Below are 19809 nucleotides of genomic sequence, written 5' to 3'. Positions count from 1 at the left end.
TCACCCAGCTCTTTTCCTGGGTTCTCCCATGTAGCAGCTGCCCATTCACAGGCCTCAGCCACACCCACTACTTGGCTATGCACCAAGGCCTATCTGCCCAGTGGCCATAAACACTAAAAATGGTTTTTAGCATTGCAGAAGACCGAATTCATGACATGCTTGTGTTAAAAACAAACTCCCCTCAAGCCTCGTGCTGAAGGCAGAGGCTGAAGGCAGTCCGCGCCCAAAGCAGACAGCCCTTCATCAGGAACCGGCCTCCGTCTCCCACGTCAAACGTTCAGTGTGGAATCCAGTTTCAAATGAGTCGCCCAAGACCCTGCTCTGATTCCCCCACACCCTGTGTTTAGAGGAACTGGCTACCACTCCCACAGGAAGGGCAGTTGAGGGGACAACAGGGTACTTACTGTGACCAATGTCAACTATAACCTCTCCACAGGAAGTCACAGGCAGGTTAAGTTAGTTTAAAATTTTATTTTTTTTTATTTTTTTTTTTAATATTTTTATGTAATAAAAAGTAAAAGTCCTTGTCCAACCATCCTTGTAGGGGCATCTGTCTGTCTGTCTCTCACGCAGGTCACTCAAGTTAATGGGGAAGAAAGAACAGGGGGCCCAAGTCTGAGGTTATAAATAATAGAAAATAAAAGATCTTCCGTCTCCAGCGGGGGACAGATGAGAGGACGGGAGGGCAAGAGTGGGTGGGAATGGGCAGGGCAGAGCAGGAACCCCCCACCCCCGCTGGACCCCAGCCCTGCCCCGTTTCAGGCCCCTCCCATTCAAGGTGCTTGGCAGGAATTCCCCAGCTCCCCCAGGGGAAAGGGGGGTCGGGGGGCTGGGATGGTCCGAGCTGCTGGGGGAAGAGACATAGATCACTCCTCCCTCCACTCATGGAGGTCTCAGGTCGCGGCCAGGACAATCTTCAGTTCCCCGGGGGGTGGAAGGGGAGCTGCTGGGAGGGATGAGATTGAACTGGTTGGAGGGGAAAGAGAAGAGAGCAGGAGCATTAGAACCCAAGCAGCTGTCCCTTCATCCAATGCGTCCAGTGGGGGGTGAGCGGGGTGTTTGGGTAGGAGCGGCCTCCTCAAGGTGTCTCATGGGGCTGTCAGAAGCACAGGTCAATCGCTGTTTCCCAGTAAGCCAGAGCCCTTACTCGTGTGCCCAGCTCAGCCCCCCGCACCCCAGTCTGGCCCTGTCTGCTGCGCTGACCTTACCTCGCTAAGTCAGGAGACAGTCGGGGTCACTGAGAGCTGGGGAGGCAGTGGGGAGGGGGGCTGCTGGATCACAACTGAGCGAGGACGGAGGGAAGCAAAGGACAGAGCCAGGAGCAAGCCCCTGGCGGCGGCGACTGTGGCTTCTGCCCACCCTACATACTTCACAGACAGGTGCAGGTCGGCGGGCGCCCTGTGGGACAGCCCTGCCTCCAAGACCCCTCACTCCCCACCCAGAACCCGTGCATCCTGCCCCACCTGCAGCCCCTCAGCTCTTCCATGCCAAATTCCCCCAGCTAACGAGAACTCACGAATCCTGTCATCGGCTCCTCCTGGAAATCCAGGCGCCTGGCCAGGCTGCTCACCTTGGGGGTGTCCGATGTAGGGGTAGGGTGAGGGTGTGGAAGCTGAGAGTGCAGGCACCCCACTCTGGGGCACCGCGCCTTGGGGGGGCCCCCCATGGCTCTGGGGTGGGTGCAGCAGCATCACCTGGGGCGGGTGGGGAGCCCCAGGGTGAGGGGGCGGGGCTGCTGTGATTCCAGTTTGGACATGGGCCTGCAGAGAACAGAAAGACGCCAGGAGGACCACGGAAGGTCTGAGCCAGGCTCTCCAAACCCGGTGCAGGGGGCACAGTGGCCGAGGAACGGTTCGTGTCCACACGATCAAAGCGAGATCGTCCTGTGCTAACAGGTCCTCTTACCTGGGTAACATGGGCCATGTTGGTGAAGCCGTGGGGCAGCTGCTGGTGGGGGTGGATGGCATACACAGCGGCTGGCTGGGGGAAGCTGCTCTGAGGGGACTGGGCAGAAGGTCCCGGTGGCAGAGAGGGCGGCGTGCCTGTCAGGGCCCCTGGGTGGTACAGATTCTGCTGTGGCTGTCCACTGCCCAGGTGTGGGGCCTGCCCCGCCTGATGCTGCAGGGGAAGGGAAGGTAAGTGCCACCCACTCCTCTGTCCAGGGCCAGCCATCCCCTGTCTAGCCCTCCCTTCTAACCACCCTCTCCTGCCCCTCCAGCAGGCACCTGGACAGGACTGGGGGCCGCATGCTGAGACTGCGGCTGGCTCCCAGTAGGCGTGGTTGCCGGCTGCGGCTGGTGGGCGTGGAGCTGCGTGGCATGGTGCGGATAGGACTGGTGAACAGTGGCTGCGGGACGAAGGGAGACCCTGTGCTGAGCACGCCAGAAGCGGCGAGGGCCACAGCCCAGAGCGGGGGAGGGCACACAGGACTCACCATAAAGGGCTTGGGGGGTGGGCTGCTCTGCAGAAGGGTACTGAGGGGTGGAGGATGACACAATGGCCTGGGGGTGGCTGCCCGACGTCAGCATGCGTGGATTGCTTTGAAGCATGGGGGCAAACACGGGCTGCTGGGACAAAGGCGGGGTCAGCATGGCGGGCAGGGGAGCACCGCGTGCACCAACCCCACTGCCCGTTACTCCTGAACGTTCACAACCACCCGACCAGGCAGAGAAGCCCGAGGCTCAGGTGCCCAAGGATGCCACCATCCCCACCCAGAACACCGCCTGTCCTCCTGACCCAGTCCCGGAGTGAGGAGCTGGGGGGCCCCCTCCCCGCTTCCCTCCTGGGCTGCAGTCACCTGTGAGGGGTAGTGGGCCATGGGTTGCATCATAGCAGGCTGGCCTGGGAACTGCTGGGGGTTGTAGGGGATGTAGGAAGAATATGGTGTGGCAGCCACCAGGGGTGGGCCGGCGGCGGCGGCAGCCTGCATCATGGGCGGGGCTGAGGCTGGCTGGTGCTGGTCCGAGCGCTGGGGGGGCAGAGAGCCTGCAGATGGGGGCAAAGTAGCACAGAGCTCAAGCTCCGTCTGCCAGGAGGCGCCAGGCGGCCCCGCCAACGGCCCCTCCAGACCCTGCTCACCTTTTGCTCCCCGGTACTTGCCCTGCTGCCCAGGCACTGAATTGGATACAGGATATGGATACATCTGGGGCGCCTAGGGACAGACACAGAAGCGCTGTGACAGGCCGGGAGAAGCCCAGAGGCTGAGCTGGCAGCTCAGCCAGCTCAACCAAAGCCAGCCCTCCCTGCTGAGGTGCCCCGGCCTCTTACCTGCACAGCTGGTCCCATGTGAATCTGAGGTATGTAGGAGATATACTGGGGGCTGTAGAGCCCGCTCTGGCCTGTCAGCACCGGGATGGAGGGAGTTGAGTGAGTCCGGGGCCCTGGAGAAGTTGGGGTACTGGTGGATTTGTTCTGTAACAGACAAGGAGCGACATATCATTTCTGTCTGTCCTCCGCAACAGCTACACAGCACCCCCAGATGGCTATGAACCAAACGTGTTGTGTGCTTTTGCTAGGACAAGCTCCACGCCAAACCCTGTGAGATGCACATTCTCCACTCACAGGTGAGGAAAATGGGGCCGGTTTCATTGGCTTGTCCAACATCACACCTCTAAGTCAGCGGCTGGGCCAGGTCAGCTGGCCTGAATGAAGCTTATTATTTGCAGCTTCCCTGCTCAAATAACCCCTGAACCAAATGCCAGGAACCTGAGAAGCCCTGAGCGCGAGCTGCTCTCCCCATACAAATACGGTGTTCCCCCAGCACTGCCAGCTGAGTGGCCCTGGGACCGAGTGCTCTCCACTGCTCCACTGTCCCCCAAGACTCCCCCACAGAAACCCAAGTCCATGTTCTCCCGTCCCATCTCACCACAGATAGCAGAGGCTTTGTAGGATTGAATTCCTTGGCATTAGGGTTCAACGTTGATTTCTTTACTTGTCTAGGAGAGAAAATGAGGTCAATCCTCACGGCTTGCCCCTTATCACCCAACGTCCCCACAGCTCCCACCCCACTTACTCAGCAACAGGGCCCTCATCCTTGTCATCTCCCTTGATGAGGCCCACTGGGGGGCTGCCAGTTTGGCTTGGACAAGGTGGTGGGGGCTGTTCTGGCCCCTCGGTGCCTCCAGCTGGTACCAGGGGTGTTTTGTCCTCTTTATCCGATACGGACTCTGTCTTAGAGGAGACCGGGGATGCCAAGGGCTCTGAGGTCAACAGACCATCGACCTCCTTTTCCTTCCCTTTGGCTTCCTCCTTTAAGATCCGAGGAGGAAAAGGATCCAGGCTGGTCTCAGGGGAGCTACTGGGCTGAAGCTGGAAGGAGAGAGACACACACAGCAATGTCAAGACTCCAGGCCCTGCCTCCTTTCACCCCCGCACAATGCTCAGCTCTCCTCCCTTACCTACCTACCCACTTTTTAGAAAACTATTTTCATTTTATTTCAAACTCAGAGAAAAAGGAAAGAGAGATCAATCTTCTATGTGCTGGTTCATTCCCTGAAAGGCTGCAAAAGCCAGGGCTGGCCCAGGCTGAAGCTTGGCGCCCAGAACTCAATCCCGGTCTCCCCATGAGGGTGGCTAAGCCATCTGCTGCCTCCCAGGGTGTGCATTAGCAGGAAGCTGGGTCGCAAGCGGAGAAACTAAGACTTGAACCAGGCACTCCTCAACTGAAACTGCTGCCCAGTCCTCACTTCTCCATCCTCCACATACCCTGCGACCGCTAGCAATCCCAGCTCACTCCCCTGCCCTCACCTTGAACTGGGCCCCAAACTTCCTCAGTTCTTCCAGCTGAAATCGTTTCTGTTCATTCTGAAGGCCAGGGACTACGAGAAAACAGTGGAAAAGGAAAAACAATACATTTCTTTCTTGAAGCTGGCTACCCAGCGCCAACAGCCCAGGCAAGAAGACAGCAGCTCCCGAGAACCCGGAGAGAAATCGGAATCAAAGAGCAGAGTAGTGCTGCCTTCGGAATCCCAGCCAGCTTTCTAACGGAAATGCTCTCCCCGCACAAAGGGGCACCAGGCACCGGCAGGAACCAAACCTCTCACCTTTCCCAGTTATCCGGGCCAGTTCCTGGGGCTCCAGAGTCCGGCCGGGTTCCTTGGCGGACAGTTCTTTTACTGAGCAAGGAGAGATGCCTGAAGGTCACCCTGTCCAGAACCCCACTTCACACTGTCCACACCCTCCACCACCCCGCTCTTACCATCTGTAGGGGCCAGTGAGATCTTTGGAGAAGCTGGGGAAATGGAACCCACGCCACCATCTGCGACGGATGAGGTCACAGGGATGGAGGCTGAAGAAGTTGCCACTGCCGAACCGATGGGAGGCTCAGGACAGGAAGCTGAGATTGGGGCAGGTGCAGCAGACTTGGGCGAGCGTGGCGGGTACATCCGGCCCACTGGAAGAAAAGGGAGAGCTATACAATGGTTACTGCTGTGAGCACGGGGCTCACCAAGAACACCACGGAAGTGCACCTATGACTCCCAAGGAGCTAAAAGAAGCAGGTAAATGGCCTCAGGAGAGACAGCAATGTTTCCAGGGCAGTAGTGATTCTATACCAGCCCATTAAGAGTAGGCTTGGGGTTGGTAGAACGGTTTATATTTCAAAAGGAATTGGAAAATTCCTATGGCATCTCGTTTTAAAATGTTGGCAAAATCTAAAAAACAAACAAACAAACAAAAAAAAAACCACAGCTGCCAGTCAGACACACCCTGAGTTCCTGGACTGGGGTTTCTGCAGTAGGACAACTGAAAAATTCTTTTCCAAAAGGGGTAAACGCCAACCCTTCAGACCCCTGCCACCCAGCCACGGCCCACTGCAGCACTCCGACACCACACACCTCCGTCCTGCTACTGCTTCTCAGCCACTCCCTAGCACTATGAAGTCTTACCTGCAGGGGGAGATGGGACAGAAGCTTCCCCAGAGGGCCTGCTGCTGGGCGAGGACAGAGTCTTGGCACCTCGCAGGGGCCGCTGTGCCTTAGGGGACATGCGGGAAGGGCCTGTATTTTTTTTAAATGAAAATTGTAAGTAAGAAAGCAGAGCCGCAGTTCCTACATTACCACCAATGCACCGCCCTTCCAATTACCACCACACCGAGCCTGCTTCCTGAACTCACCTCCGTTGATGCCTCGTGCCTCGGAGCCTGGGCCAGGGCTGCTGTTGTCCAGATGGTGAGGGCCACGAGGCGGCAGAGCGCTCAGGCCGGGCCGGCCACCCCGAGAGCTGCTGCAGCGCACTCCTCCCCGGGGCCCCTCGCGAACACGCTGAGGCAGAGGGATGTACTTCCCTTCCCTGGGCGAAAGAGCGCAGTCAGGCCAGGCAGCCACACGCAGACTTCCGAAACATGAAGCCTCTCTCCAAGCCCTCCCCAGCTAACCGCTCCAGCTTCCTTCACTGTCTCACTTGAATGTCCTACGACTTCCACGCTCATGACCCTCTCTTACACAACCCTGACCCAACCAACCCGGCCAGTGCACCACAAGTCTACCGCGCCCGACCTACAAGAAAGTAAGCTCACAGTACAGCTCGAGCTGCACCTTTTACAAGACACAGATCACAGAGAGTCTAGTTTAATTTAGTTACCTATAACACGTACAAACATACAGGGGAAAAAATGTATGCTAGGAACGGAAAAAGAATCCCCCACCCCTCCCAAATTCCTAAGCTTTAAGTTGTTACCTTCAGCATTACTTAATGTCTTTACGCTTCAGTCTCCTAAATCTAGAAACTGGAAATCACTGTTTTAACCTACAACTCACTAAGGCCTAAGGCTCAAACATTGTACAAAGCGCTCGGCCTGGGCCCTGGACCCTACAGTGAAGCCCAAACAGCCCTGCCCGCCCCCAGCATTTGCCTGGACGCCAAGCTGGGGCTCTCGCGCCCGGAACTCTGCCGTTGGACCGCACTGTGCTTCTCCTCTTCGGTGCGCCCATCGTCATTCTCCATGGCGATCCGCAGGCGGTACTGGGGGCTGGACTCAATCTCTCGTGCCAGCTGGGCTGCGCGCAGCTCCCGCTGACGGAACTCTTCAGAGTTGTCCTTTTCTAAGGGCACCCTGAGACCAGCAGCATCCCAGTGCCAGGGACAAACAGGGGAAAAGGAAAAACATTTTCATCAGTCCTATAACCAGTCAAGCATTCCCTTCAACAAGCCAGCGAGCATTTAAACCAACATCTTACTGGGGCCCAGGCAGAGCTCCCAGGCATGTCTGCATCTGAGAGGCACTTAGATGCTTATGCATTTTGCTTTTTAAGTACGGTATTTATTCAACAGGGAGAGAAAGGGAGAGAAAAAGAGGGAGGGAAGAAGGGAGAGAGAGACCAACGTGCTCCTATCCACTACTTGGCTCCCCAAATGCCTGCAAAGGCCAGGGCTGGGCCAAGGCTGAAACCAGGAGCCCCATCCAGGTCCCCTGTGGGATGGCAGAAACCCAATGACTGAGCCATCACCACTGCCCCCAGGGTCTCCATCTGCAGGAAAAGACACCGAACTCAGGTTCTCCCAACGTGGGATGGGGCATCTTAAGCTACTAGCTGAATGCTTGGCCCAGGTTTATGTATTTTAAGTCCTAGAGGAAAGGAATGGGTGGCTGAACAAGAAAACAGTGCTTTCCACCTATGGGAGTGACCTGCAATCAGAAAACCTCTGAGGGTGCAGTTTATTAAGCACACCAGGAATAGGGGGAGAGCAATCCGGTTCCCCAGAAAAGCATGAGACCTGCCTTCTGTTGGTGACCCGACACCCCACACTGCGCCACCGGGGACGTGCCAAGACTCACGTGTAAGAAGAGAGACTACTATCGTAGGTAGTCTTCACACCGTAGTTCTCCTCATTGAACTTGAACATTTCATTGGGGTCCCATCCATTGGACTAGGCGAGGGGGAGGGGAAATATTTAAAACCCAGCAAGAAAAGGAACAATGACATGGCTTTTCCCTTCCCCCAGGTTAAAAATCTTAAAATGTGTCCAAATCAAAAGCAGAAACATGGAAACCTAACTGGTGACATTACAAACTAGAACTATGCATTTGCAGCACACACTGGCAATAACCAATAAAACTGAAAAGTCCTAAAACCTAGCCAGTCTGTTTGCAGGGTTATACTGCAGCAAAGTTCTGGTTCATGTGCCTGAGGAATTCATGTTCCAAGAGTTCAGTGAGGCACCATTTTAAAGCCAAACAACAGCAATAAAACAGGTCAGTTCAAGAAAGAAGACAGATACAATTTGATGTTCCTACATACACGTGTATGCATATACACAAACAAAACACACCACGAGCTAAGAACAACCTAGACCGACATAGCAATGTGAAGAGTTCAACCAAAGTCAAGCAAAGGAAAATCTTGTGTGGACATCAAAACAAAAACACACCTATAAGAAAGTAGTCACTTTGGGGCCTACACCAGTAGTCAATCTGGTCTACACATTTGTTTAAACATTGAAAGGGTAAATGGCAGGAAGTATTAACAGCCATCATTTTGGAAGGGTGGAAGAACAGATTTTTTGCTCTATTTCCTGTACCTTTTTTTTTTTTTTTTTTTTTTTGACAGGCAGAGTGGACACTGAGAGAGAGAGAGACAGAGAGAAAGGTCTTCCTTTTGCTGTTGGTTCACATTCCAATGGCCACCATGGCCGGCGCACCGTGCTGATCCGAAGCCAAGAGCCAGGTGCTTCTCCTGGTCTCCCATGGGGTGCAGGGCCCAAGCACTTGGGCCATCCTCCACTGCACTCCCTGGCCACAGCAGAGAGCTGGCCTGGAAGAGGAGCAACCGGGACAGAATCCGGTGCGCTGACCAGGACTAGAACCCGGTGTGCCGGCGCCGCTAGGTGGAGGATTAGCCTATTGAGCCGCGGCGCCGGCCTCCTGTACCTCTTCATTTGCTATCTGAGCGCCATCAACAGGCAACTATCACTACCCCCCCCAAAGGAAACCCGTCATTATTTCATAACCCCCTCCCAGGAACGCAGCCTTGGTCCAAGAACAGACCCGACAACCACCCTTGTCCACGCTGCCCAGCTTTGGGGGTGGAGGCCGTACCATGTCTGACTCCAGGTCGTAGTCGTCGCTGTTGCTGTCGCCCCCCTCCCAGCGCTGAAGCACCTTCTCTTTGTGTTCCCCGTTCACCTTCGAGTTCATGGCAATGGCTGAATCGGTGAACTTGTCTGTGGGGCAGAGTGCAGAGGAGCCGTCAGTGACACTTCATAGCTTTTCCTAGACTTACTTCAGGAGCAAAGTGTAAAAAACTCAGATTTAGAGTGTGTTGGGGGGGGGGTCAGAATGAAGGAGGAGTTAAAAAAAAAAAAAAAGCTTGATCTTAATAATTCAACCTGGCCATGTATTAGACATCAAGACACATTTTCAAGAAAAAATCCAGCCACTCCCTCAGAGACTAAAGGCGAAGGGGGGGCAGGTGGAATCAAATTTTTACTGGCACACGAACCACCCTCCCCCCCCTTACTCATCCAGAGCGGTCTGACCCAACAGCCCAGCACAACACCTTTAGTAGCGTAATTGAAGTCGACATTTCGGAAGTGGACGAGCATGACATCACTTGGCTTAAACACCATGGTGTCCACAATATCTTCCCGACGGGGGCCGCCTGCTGGCTCAGACGCTTTCCGGTGCACAGCGTCTACGGCGAGTTCAAACTACAAAGGTCCCATTGCCCAGAAGCCAAGAGTTAGTGAAGGCCAAATGACTACCTTGCCCTTAGCCTTTCTCAACTTCCCCCACACTACTCTCATGTGCACCCTTCCTAATATCAGCCACAGGACTTAATAAGCCTCAAATTTATGAATTTAAACTTTAACAAAGTACCTGGCCCTCTGAAAAAAATAACACTTGTGGCACTACTCCGCACAGGCCTGCGATCAACACAAAGCCGCCCAACTCACGCCCTCTCCTCATCCTCCTTCCAGGCAGATCCAATAAGCTCACTGGAGTACACTGACCTTTGAGCTCAGTGTCTTGAAGATACCCTCGTAGGTGGTGCCATTCTTCACTTTTACGTCACAAGTGGAGCCCTGCGAGGGAGCGAGAAGCAAGTAGAGTGTCTCAGCAAATGGATCCATCACACTCCTCAATCAACTGAAGGGTGAGCCCCCACTCACCACAACAGCTGTAAGGAAATGCAGCATTCTGGAATTGTTATAGACACCTTCAAACACCTGTCAGGAGGGGGAAACAGAGGAGCAGCCGTCAACACCTCACTGTGGCTCTAAATGGCCACACTCTACTTCTGCCCACCTTGGACATGCCAGGCCCCTAGCCCTGCTGAGCCCATCTGACTACCTCTGCACCGAATCTGCCCTGTACTCCCAAGTAGTTGTCTTTTAGGTCATGGGGGGGGGCACTCACAGGTGACTGTGGGGGTCCCTTTCCTGTGCTCTGTCCCCTGTAAGAAAAGGAAACAAGAAACACATTACTTCACTGTTCAAGCCCCCTACGCACTGATGAACGACACACTCCAGAACCAAGTACCGTGTGAAGGATCTGATTTAAGCTACGAGCCCATCAATCAGCAAGATTTCCCAACTCTCACTTAGAAAGAATAGGTATGAAATGTCAGCAACACATTTCTTCCAAATGCCAGTAAAAAAGACCTCGATCAGAAATAACTGTCTGTTGCTCTAAGAGCCAAAGCAATACAAGCTTCCCACTTCCTCCACGGGGCCAGGCTGCACGCTTCCAACAGGCCAGTGCCTGGCGCCGGATAACCAGTAACCCACCGCAGGGGACAGCTCCGGAGCACGGATCCCGAACTACCTAGCTCAGGCGCATTATCTTCCGAACGGGAAAGAATCATTTTCACCCCCCTTACAACCCAGACCACGGAGAGGTGGGGAGTGGGGTCATCACCTCCCCACCTCACCCCTTCGACCTCCTGACTCATTCGGCCCGTTACCCACTCTGCGGGCCTCACCAATCGCCAGGTAACACTGCTCCTCGATGGCTGATGTAACCGGCGGTAGAGGAGGGCGATGAGGGGGCCGTTGGCGGGGCTGGGGGACAGCGCAGCCGCAAAAGCCATCCACCGGGAGGCCTCGCCCGGTCTGCGCCTGCGCACTAAAACCCACGGGCCTCTTCCCAATCCCCCCTCCCGCGATCCGCACGCACTGCGCCTGCGTGTGCCGCCACTCTCGATTCCATGAACACGCGCGCACGCACGCACGCAGAGACACACACACATACACACACAAGAACAGGGGCAGGGCGGCTGCTGCTTGTTCACGAACACCAGACGAGCCGCTCCACGCACTCACGGCCCCAGCCCTACTGCTACCGGGGCACGCGATAGCCCGGGTCATGAGACAGCGCATCCGCGCGCACGTCCGGAAGGGCGGGAGCGCGCGCGCCGGAGCTCCCCGGCCCGCAGTCCTCGAGCCCCCGCCCGCCCCGCTCCCCTCCAACTGGCCAGCCCGGGAAGGGGAGGTAGCAACCCGCTCCCAAGTCGCTCCCTCCCCATTGGCCAAACTGTGGGCCGCGCGCCCCCCTCCATTGGCTACGGCCGGGGACCCCTTCCCGCAGCTGACTCCCCATTGGCTGCAGCCGGGGACCGCGAGACCCTTCGTGGTAATGGAGCCGGGGACCCCGATCACCTCTTCGGCCCCCCCCCCACGCCCCGTTCCGACGGCGCCGGCGGGGTGCGCCCCGCCGCCCCTCGGGTCCCGGGCCCTGAGCACGGCCCGAGGCCCGGGAGCTGAGCACAGCCCCCAGACGCCCGCGGGGGCCGGCTGGGAAGCGAGGGGGGACCCTCCCTGGTTTCACGGGGGTTGCCGCCCCCTCCCTGCGCCCCTCCAAGGTGCCGGGCTGGGGCGCGCCCCGCCGGCTCCGAGCCGCTGCCTCCTCCCTCGGCCCACCCCGCCTCACCTGGCGCTGCCGATGGCGCCGGCCCCTGGCCTCTCCTGATGCGGCGGCGGCTGCTGCGGCGGCGGCGGCGGCTGCGGCGCCAGGATGCCTTCAGCTCCCCGGCGGAGTCCGGTGCCGGCAGCGGCCGCAGGCCCCAGGCAGGGGGAGGCGGCGGCGGGAGGCCCCGGCGGAGTCGCGGCGGCGGCGGCGGCCAGCGGCCCCGGGAGGCCGCCGTTGGGAGGGCTGGTGCCCCCGGGAGGCCGGCGGGCCACGGCCTGTTGCGTGGGGGGCGGCTGCTGGGGCTGAGAGGTCTGTTGTGGCGGCTGAGGCTTCAACATGATGGCAGCGTCCGGAAGGGGAATTAGAGGGAAGGGAGGGGAGGAGAGGGGGGCCGGGGCTGGACCCCCCCGGCGGAGAGCGCGGGAAGCGAAGGGGACTGGGAAGCCGGGGACCCGCCGTTGGCGGGCGGGGGCGGGGAGCCCCGCGGTGTCGGGGGTGGCTGGAGAAGACCGCGGCGCGAGGAAGCGCCGCGAGGCGGAAGGGGAGGGGGTCTCGCGGGCCGGAGGAAAACGAGAGGGCGCGAGCCGGCCCTGCGCGCGTGCGCGTCGCCGGGGGAAGGGGAGGGCGGGAGCTCCCGGAGGGGGAGGGGCGGCGGCGGCCGGCGCGAGGGGCTGGCGCGCGCCGGGCGGTTAGCTCCGGGAGAAGCGGGGTGGGGGGGCGGAATCGGTAAGTCTCGCACCCGTAGCCCTCAGGGTGGGTCGGGAGCAGCGCGGGCGCTCACGCGCACCCAGGATTTAGGGTCTCTGGGTCTCAAACCGCCCTAGAGGCTGGCGCCTGCTGTCGCTTCACAATGAGCGTGTGAGGCGCTGGGGGAGGAGCCGAAGAAGCGGCGACGAAGATCCGGCTGCCCCGCCCACGCCGCCGGCGTCACGTCAGGATGCCTCCGCAGCGACGTGAGCGGTCACGGCGTAGCGTGAGGTTCTTCCGCCGCTGGGGCGCTTGTGGGCGGAGTCTCCAGTGCCCAGGAAAAAAAAAAAAAAAAAGATCCCGGACTGCAAAAACCTAGCAGTTGCTCATTTAGGCAAGCGGTGGTTTTTTTATTTTTTATTATTTATTTATTTTTAAGGAGCTGCTTACTCTCCTCCGCATTTACTGTCAGTAAAAGCCGGATGAGAATTACGATGATTCGTTTGAACGTGTTCATCCTTGCAGATAGATCTATGCCTAATCCTAAATTGTTTTAAATCTCAGTGGTCTTTAAACGTAAGCTGCTTCTCCTTGCCTGAGAATGAGCCCTTAGAACTTTAGTAAAAGAGACTCTCTGAAGGCCAAAATTTCTAGGGTCCACTTCAAAATCCTCCACCCAGCTCTGCAGTAAAGACACCTCCGGTCGTTAACAAGGTCCGGACTTGGGTGTCGATGTTGGAGCGCAGCAGGTTCGGCCGTGGCAGGCATCTGGGGCGCCGGCTCCAGCCCCAGCTGCTCCACTTCCCATCCAGCTCCCTGCTCCCGTGCCTGGGAAAGCAGCAGCAGGTGGCCCGAGTCCTTCCCGGCTTCACAGGAGCCTTAGCAGGGTGGGTTTGTCGGAGCGCTAAGGGCGTGGGTGGCAATTCTGCAAGTGCTCTGGGGGTATCGTAGGACTGAGCGCACAGGTGAATGAATGTCTGGATCTTCTCGAGAGCCAGGGATCCCACGGGGGAAGAACAGAGACCCGAATACAGAAGAGGGGAAGGAGCAAACAGCTGGAGGTGTCGGGGGGAACCGGGGCATGCGAGCTCGCTCTCTCTGTAGCTCTGCCTTTCAAATAAAATATTTTTTAAATGGGGAAAATTGATGAATTTGGTATATAGAGTATTGTATCCAGGATAAATTACCTGACTCTGATAACTGTGATAGACAGGTGAGGGCGTATGCTTAATAAATATACTCTGAAATGAAAAAAATAAAAATACAAAAAAGAAAAAGAAAAAAACATGTAAAGTGAAGTATTGTAAGGCATGGGAGTACTCTCAAATGGTTGACAGTTCTATACAAGTATATATCGTAATCACAGAGAAAATGCATAGTGGCCAAGTGTCAACAGTTGGTGACTTGAGGTAGGTGTTGTCTGAAGTTATTTGTAATAGCCTCTCACCTTCTGAGCAAATCTGAACTCATTTTCGAAATACAAAACCAGACAAATAAATAGTAAAAATTATCTGACAGCCCCGCAGCAGGGAAGGGAGTGAGGGCAAGCCGCCCGCCCGAGTCTCCATGCTGAACACCTTCCAGTGCACGGGTAAGTTGGGTGACGGCCGGCGCTCAGCATCCAGGGCTCACTGTGTTTCATTCCAGTGGGGCCGCGGTGCTCCCAGCTTGAGAGTCCCGGGCCGCCAGGACCCCGTTCACCCTACAAACCACGAGGCCACGTTCCTCACCTGAGAGCCGGGAAGGGCGCGGGGCTGGGCAGTCGACCGGGTGCCCTGCAGGAAGAGTCACTCCCCTGATGACTCAAGGAGCTGCTCAAAGCATCGCACAAAGTTGCCAAGACAGGGAGCAAAACTTCCCAGGTGGGTTATTGGGTGACATAGCGAGGGGCCCAAGGTCCGGGTCCACCCCTGGATTCCCACTGCTGCAGCCCGGCTGTAGGGCAGACTGCACCCCATAATGATCTCTGATGTGAGTGCATACTGGACCCCGCATGGCAGAACGCCATCCTCTCAGGGTACCGTCCACTTGAGGCCACAGCTGGACTCAGCATCTGATCAAATCGATGGCGGTCCACAGCCGCTCTCTAAGATCCATCCAATTTCTGCGCTCGCAAACTCCCACCAGTTCAGGTCTTTGAGGTGGCGGTGACCCTAGCAACCCCCCATGGATGTGATGCGCTTCTGGTTAACTATCTGAATGCTGGGTGAGAGTTCCAGGGGTTCTCAGCCCTTCCTGCTGCATTCTCTTCTCCCCATGGAGCGGGGATTCTGCCGGTTGCCACAGATGCCTATTTCAAGTATATGCTTAGGAACCTGGACATAGCCACCAGGGGGACAGGGGGGCTGGATTCACTGAGCCCTTTGAAAGTTGGCCTAGGACTCTGGCCCCTGACCACCTCAAAGCCCCTACTTTGAGTGAGAATCACAATGGTATCTGGGAGGACTTAGTCCTAGGGAGGACTAAGCAACAATTTGGAGTTAATACCTAGTAGTCCTCAAAGGATCTGGCTTATCTTCTCTCTAATGCTCTACTACTCTAGTAAATGGGCCACAGTTCCTTTCTCAAGGAGACTCACACTTGCCTTCCATGGAGGGACGTTGGGTATGCTGCACATAGTCTAGAAACAGAGAGAGAGAGACGAGGCGCCCTAGTGAGCCCACTTAAGGTAGGTGCTGGCTACCGGGCAAGATGTCTTTTGCTGTTGAATAGGTCAGATGATTCTTTGGGAGGTTGCCCGTGTGTTTGTTCTTAGGAGCATGGTGACCCATAGCCACTGCCAAAGACTCCTGCGAGCCAAGGCATTCTGATTACGGGGATGTCCCTGCTGCCCTCCACAGCAGAAGTACCTGGCTTTATATATATATTTGAAAGGCAGAGTGGCAGAGAGAACAAGATCTTCCATCCACTGGTTCACTCCTCAAATGGCCACAACAGCCGGGTCTAGGCCAGGCTGAAGCCAGGAGCCCAAAGCTCCATCTGGGCCCACCCAAGTGCTAGGGCCATCTTCCACTGCTTTCCAGGTGCCTTAGCAGGGAGCAGGATCGTAACTGGAACAGCTAAGATTAGAACTGCTGCTCTGACGGGATGCCGCCGTTGCAGTGGGCATGTTACCCATGTGCCACTATGCCACAGCCTGACTCGGAAGTCCTCGTCTTTGCTATCCAGGTTCCAGTTATCCCTGTTGAAATCAGGGCGCCCATCTCAATGGTGGCGTCTGGCTGATACACACAGAGCTTCTTAGTAAAATAGATACGTTTCAATGCCATAGTGAAGAAGGGTGTTTTAGGCCTTCTCTGTGGATGTAGTTAGGGGCTGGGTTTGTTGATCGCACACGATAAAGCCGCTCCAGTATTTTTTTAAAAAGATTTATTTATTTACCTGAAATAGCTACACAAAGAGAGAAGGAGAGGTAGAGAGAGAGAGAGGGAAGGAGAGAGAGATAGAGAGAAAGGGAGAGAGGTCTTCTATCTGCTGATCCACTCCCCAGATGGCTACAAAGGCCAGAGCTGCGCTGATCTGAAGCCAGGAGCTTTTTCCGGGTTTCCCGCACGGGTGCAGGGGCCCAAGGACTTGAGGTATCCTCCACTGCTTTCCCAGGACATAGCAGAGAGCTGGATCAACAGTGGAGCAACCGGGACACGAACTAGTGTGCATATGGGATGCCGGCACTGCAGGCAGCGGCCTTACCCTCTACGCCACAGCGCTGGCCCCCACTCCAGTATTCTTAATCCCCCTAAGCCTTTGGATTCTGACTCCGGATCATGGGAGGGAAGTTGTGGCGTCTCATGTCAACTCCACCGAAGCGAGGCTGCTGTTGAGGGCGAGGTTCAGTGAACGTCCTAGGGAAGCCACTATCGCCACTGCAGCTGGTGAGCTGACGCACCAAGTCCAGACTCTAGGAAGTGCTCCCCTACCAAAGAACTTGACCCAACTTGGTGCTGCATTGTCCTCGACCTGACCTAACGCCCTAAGGGTCCCCTCCCCTGGTTTCTGCTCGTGTAGGTCAGCAAAGTCTTGCAATTGTTTTTCTCTGTGTAGTTTCCTTCTAGGCTACCGTGTGTACCTAAACCATCCTGAGGTTTGATCTTGTCAAGGGTTTAATGGCAACAGGGGGTAGGTGTGGTGATCTTCAGTAGACAGAACAACACCTCTCTCAAGGAACAAGTCCCAGGTAAAATCATCACCGAGATTTAAACAAAGAGCAATGGTCTTGGGGTATGGCCACATTCCATATAGAAGGACCTGGGGTAGGGGGCAGCACTGTGATGTAGCGGGTAAAGCTACCACCTGCAGTGCTGGCATCCCATAGGGTACCGGTTCATGTCCCGGTTGCTCCACTTCTGATCCAGCTCTCTGCTATGGCCTGGGAAAGCAGTAGAAGATGCCCCAAGTGCTTGGGCCCCTGCAGCTGAATGGGAGACCCAGAAGAAACTCCTGGCTCCTGGCTTCAGATCAGAGAAACTCCGGCCTTGGCAACCAATTGGGGAGTGAACCAGGGGATGGAAGACCTCTCTCTCTCTGCTTCTGCTTCTCTGTAACTCTGTTTTTCAAATAAATAAATAAACCTTTAAAAAAAATAAAAAGAAGGACCTTTGTTCAAGTCCTAGCTCATCTTCCAATTCCAGCTTCCTGCACACACCCTGGGAGGCAGCAGGTGATGGCCCAAGTACTTGGGTCCCTGCCACCCACATGGGAGACCCAGACGGAGTTCTGAGCTTCCACTCCCAAGTTATTGCAGGCATTTAGAGAATGAACCACCAGATGGGAGATTTGTCTCTGCCTGTCTCTCTACTTATTAAATGAATAAATAAAATTTTTAAAAGATTTATTTTAATTTATTTGAAAGGCAGAGTTAGAGAGAGAGAGAGAGAGAGAGAGAGAGAGAGAGAGAGATCTTCCACCCACTAGTTCACTCCCAAATGGCCACAATGGTTAGGGCTGGATCAGGCTGAAGCCAGCAACCAGGAGCTACATCCGGGTCTCCCACGTGGATGCAGGGACCCAAGCACTTGGGCCATCTTCTGCTTCTCTCCCAGGCACATTAGCAAGGAGCTGGACCACAAGTGGAGTAGTCAGGGTATCAAACCTGCACCCATATGGGATGCTAGTGTCATAGGCAGTGGCTTTATCTGCTACACCACAATGCTGGCCCCAATAAATTATATATTTATATATAAATATAAATATTTTTTACCTCAGACATTGGAAGGCAAGATACTTCCAATGGCAAGAGAGGTTCAGAAAAGTTGGATGTTCAAGATTGTCAGTTTCAGGGGCTGGCGCTGTGGTTCAGCCGGTTAACACCCTGGCCTGAAGCGCCGGCATCTCATATGGGCACCGGTTCAAGAGCTGCTCCACTTCCGATCCAGCTCTCTGCTATGGCCTGGGAAAGCAGTAGAGGATGGCCCAAGTCCTTGGGCCCCTGCACCCGCGGGGGAGACTTGGAAGAAGCTCCTGGCTTCTGGCCTCGGGTTGCCACAGCTCCGGCCGTTGCAGCCAACTGGGGAGTGAACCAGAGGATGGAAGACCTCTCTCTCTCTGCCTCTCCTCTCTCTGTGTAACTCTGACTTTCAAATCAATAAATAAATCTTTAAAAAAAAAAAGATTGTCAGTTTCATAATGGCTCAATAAGGCAGCCCTCTTCCAAGTCCCATTCAGCGTTCTGTTGTTTGCAAACAGTAGGCAGAATGATGTATGAGAAGTGTGGAGAGACTGAATCATTGGTCGTTGGTGTTCATCAACTCACAGGCTTAATTTTTGAACAATTTGAGTTGTAACAAATACAATAAGTTCTATATACTTAGAGTGAAAAATGTGATTTTTTAAAATCTATTTGACAGGCAGAGTTAGACAGTGAGAGAGAGAGACAGAGAGAAAGGTCTTGCTTCTGTTAGTTCACCCCCCAAATGGCCGCCACGGCTGGAGCTACGCAGATCCGAAGCCAGGAGCCAGGGGCTTCTTCCTGGTCTCCCATGTGGGTGCAGGGCCCAAGCACTTGGGCCATCCTCCACTGCACTCCCGGGTCACAGCAGAGAGCTGGACTGGAAGAGGAGCACCCGAGACTAGAACCTGGTTTCCATATGAGATGCCGGTGCTGCAGGCAGAGGATTAACCAAGTGAGCCATGGCGCGGGCCCCAAAAAATGTGATGTTTTAACATGTCTATGAAACCATCACAGCACCACAGTAAAATATATCCATCACCCCCAAAGTTTCCTGTGACCTGCCCCTCTGAAACTCCCATCTCTAGAAACCATGGGTCTATTTTCTGTCACTATAAAGTAATTGCAATTTTTAAAGATTTATTTATTTGAAAGGCAGAGTTACAGAGAGGCAGAGGCAAAGAGAAAGAGAAAGTGTGTGTGTGGGGGGGGGTGGTTTCTATCTGCTGGTTCTTGTCCCAAATGGCTGCAACAGGCAGAGCTGGGCTGATCCAAAGCCAGGAGCCAGGAGCTTCTTCCAGGTCTCCCACGTGAGTGTAGGGGCCCAAGGACTTGGGCCATCTTCCAGTGCTTTCCCAGTCCATAGCAGAGAACTGGATCGGAAGTGAAGCAGCCAGACTCAAACTGGCACCCATATGGGATGCCAGCACTGCAGATGGTGGCCTTACCACTACACCATAGCATTAGCCACAGAGATTGCTTTTTCTTTCCTTTTCTTTTTTTTTTTTTTTTGTAAGATTTCGTGTATTTATTTGAAAGTCAAGTTACACAGAGAGAGGAGAGGCAGAGAGAGAGAGAGAGAGAGAGAGAGAGAGAGAGAGAGAAGTCTTCCGTGGTTCACTCCCCAATTGGCTGCAACGGCTGGAGCTTCTCTGATCCGAAGCCAAGAGCCAGGAGCTTCTTCCGGGCCTCCCACGTGGGTGCAGGGGCCCAAGCACCTAGGCCATCTTCCACTGCTTTCCCAGGCCATAGCAGAGAGCTGGATTGGAAGTGGAGCAGCCGGGTCTCAAACCGGCACCCATATGGGATGCTGGCGCTTTAGGCCAGGACATTAACCTGCTGCACCACAGCGCTGGTCCCATCCAATGACTGCATTTTCTAGAATGAGGGTTGGCAAACATATTTTGTAAAGGACCAAACAGTAAATATAGGAGGAGTCTGGCATTGTGGTGCAGCAGGTTAAGGTGTGCTTGTGACAACAGCATCCTGTGCTGGATCTCTGGGAGTCCCGGTTGCTCCACTTCTGCTCCAGCTCCCAGCTCATGCTCCTGGGAAAGCAGCAGAAGGTGGCCCAAGCGCTTGGGACCCTGCACCCCCATGGGAGACCTGGATG

General features: G+C 55.3%; 1 protein-coding gene across 32 annotated transcripts; it reads right to left on the bottom strand.

Annotated features, from left to right (window-relative positions):
- Nucleotides 1-451: 451 nt before the first annotated feature.
- ATXN2L (ataxin 2 like) lies at nucleotides 452-12700 on the bottom strand. Of its 32 annotated transcripts, none has more exons than XM_051847622.3 (24): nucleotides 11867-12700; nucleotides 10355-10391; nucleotides 10108-10164; nucleotides 9949-10020; nucleotides 9495-9645; nucleotides 9035-9159; nucleotides 7775-7866; nucleotides 6851-7051; nucleotides 6113-6288; nucleotides 5886-5996; nucleotides 5198-5410; nucleotides 5043-5114; nucleotides 4747-4817; nucleotides 4013-4308; nucleotides 3866-3935; nucleotides 3268-3411; nucleotides 3079-3151; nucleotides 2798-2985; nucleotides 2435-2567; nucleotides 2226-2347; nucleotides 1906-2118; nucleotides 1571-1760; nucleotides 1209-1244; nucleotides 452-966 (listed from the first exon to the last, which is right to left on the bottom strand). In XM_051847622.3, exons 1-23 carry the CDS (start codon nucleotides 12181-12183, stop codon nucleotides 1213-1215), a joined length of 3156 nt encoding a protein of 1051 aa, XP_051703582.1. In that variant the 5' UTR covers nucleotides 12184-12700; the 3' UTR covers nucleotides 452-966; nucleotides 1209-1212. The 32 variants fall into 32 exon arrangements, 31 of the variants coding, with proteins under 31 accessions (XP_051703582.1, XP_051703583.1, XP_089177327.1 ...); XM_051847623.3 differs by having other exon boundaries at nucleotides 452-943; XM_089321201.1 differs by having other exon boundaries at nucleotides 2435-2564.
- Nucleotides 12701-19809: the final 7109 nt, after the last annotated feature.

The sequence above is a fragment of the Oryctolagus cuniculus genome, chromosome 19, assembly GCF_051225735.1.
Source record: "Oryctolagus cuniculus isolate XC-2025 breed Fujian yellow rabbit chromosome 19, ASM5122573v1, whole genome shotgun sequence".
Taxonomy (NCBI): Eukaryota; Metazoa; Chordata; class Mammalia; order Lagomorpha; family Leporidae; genus Oryctolagus; species Oryctolagus cuniculus.
The sequence above is the reverse complement of the archived record's forward strand: the minus strand, read 5'-3'. Positions and strand labels throughout refer to the sequence as shown.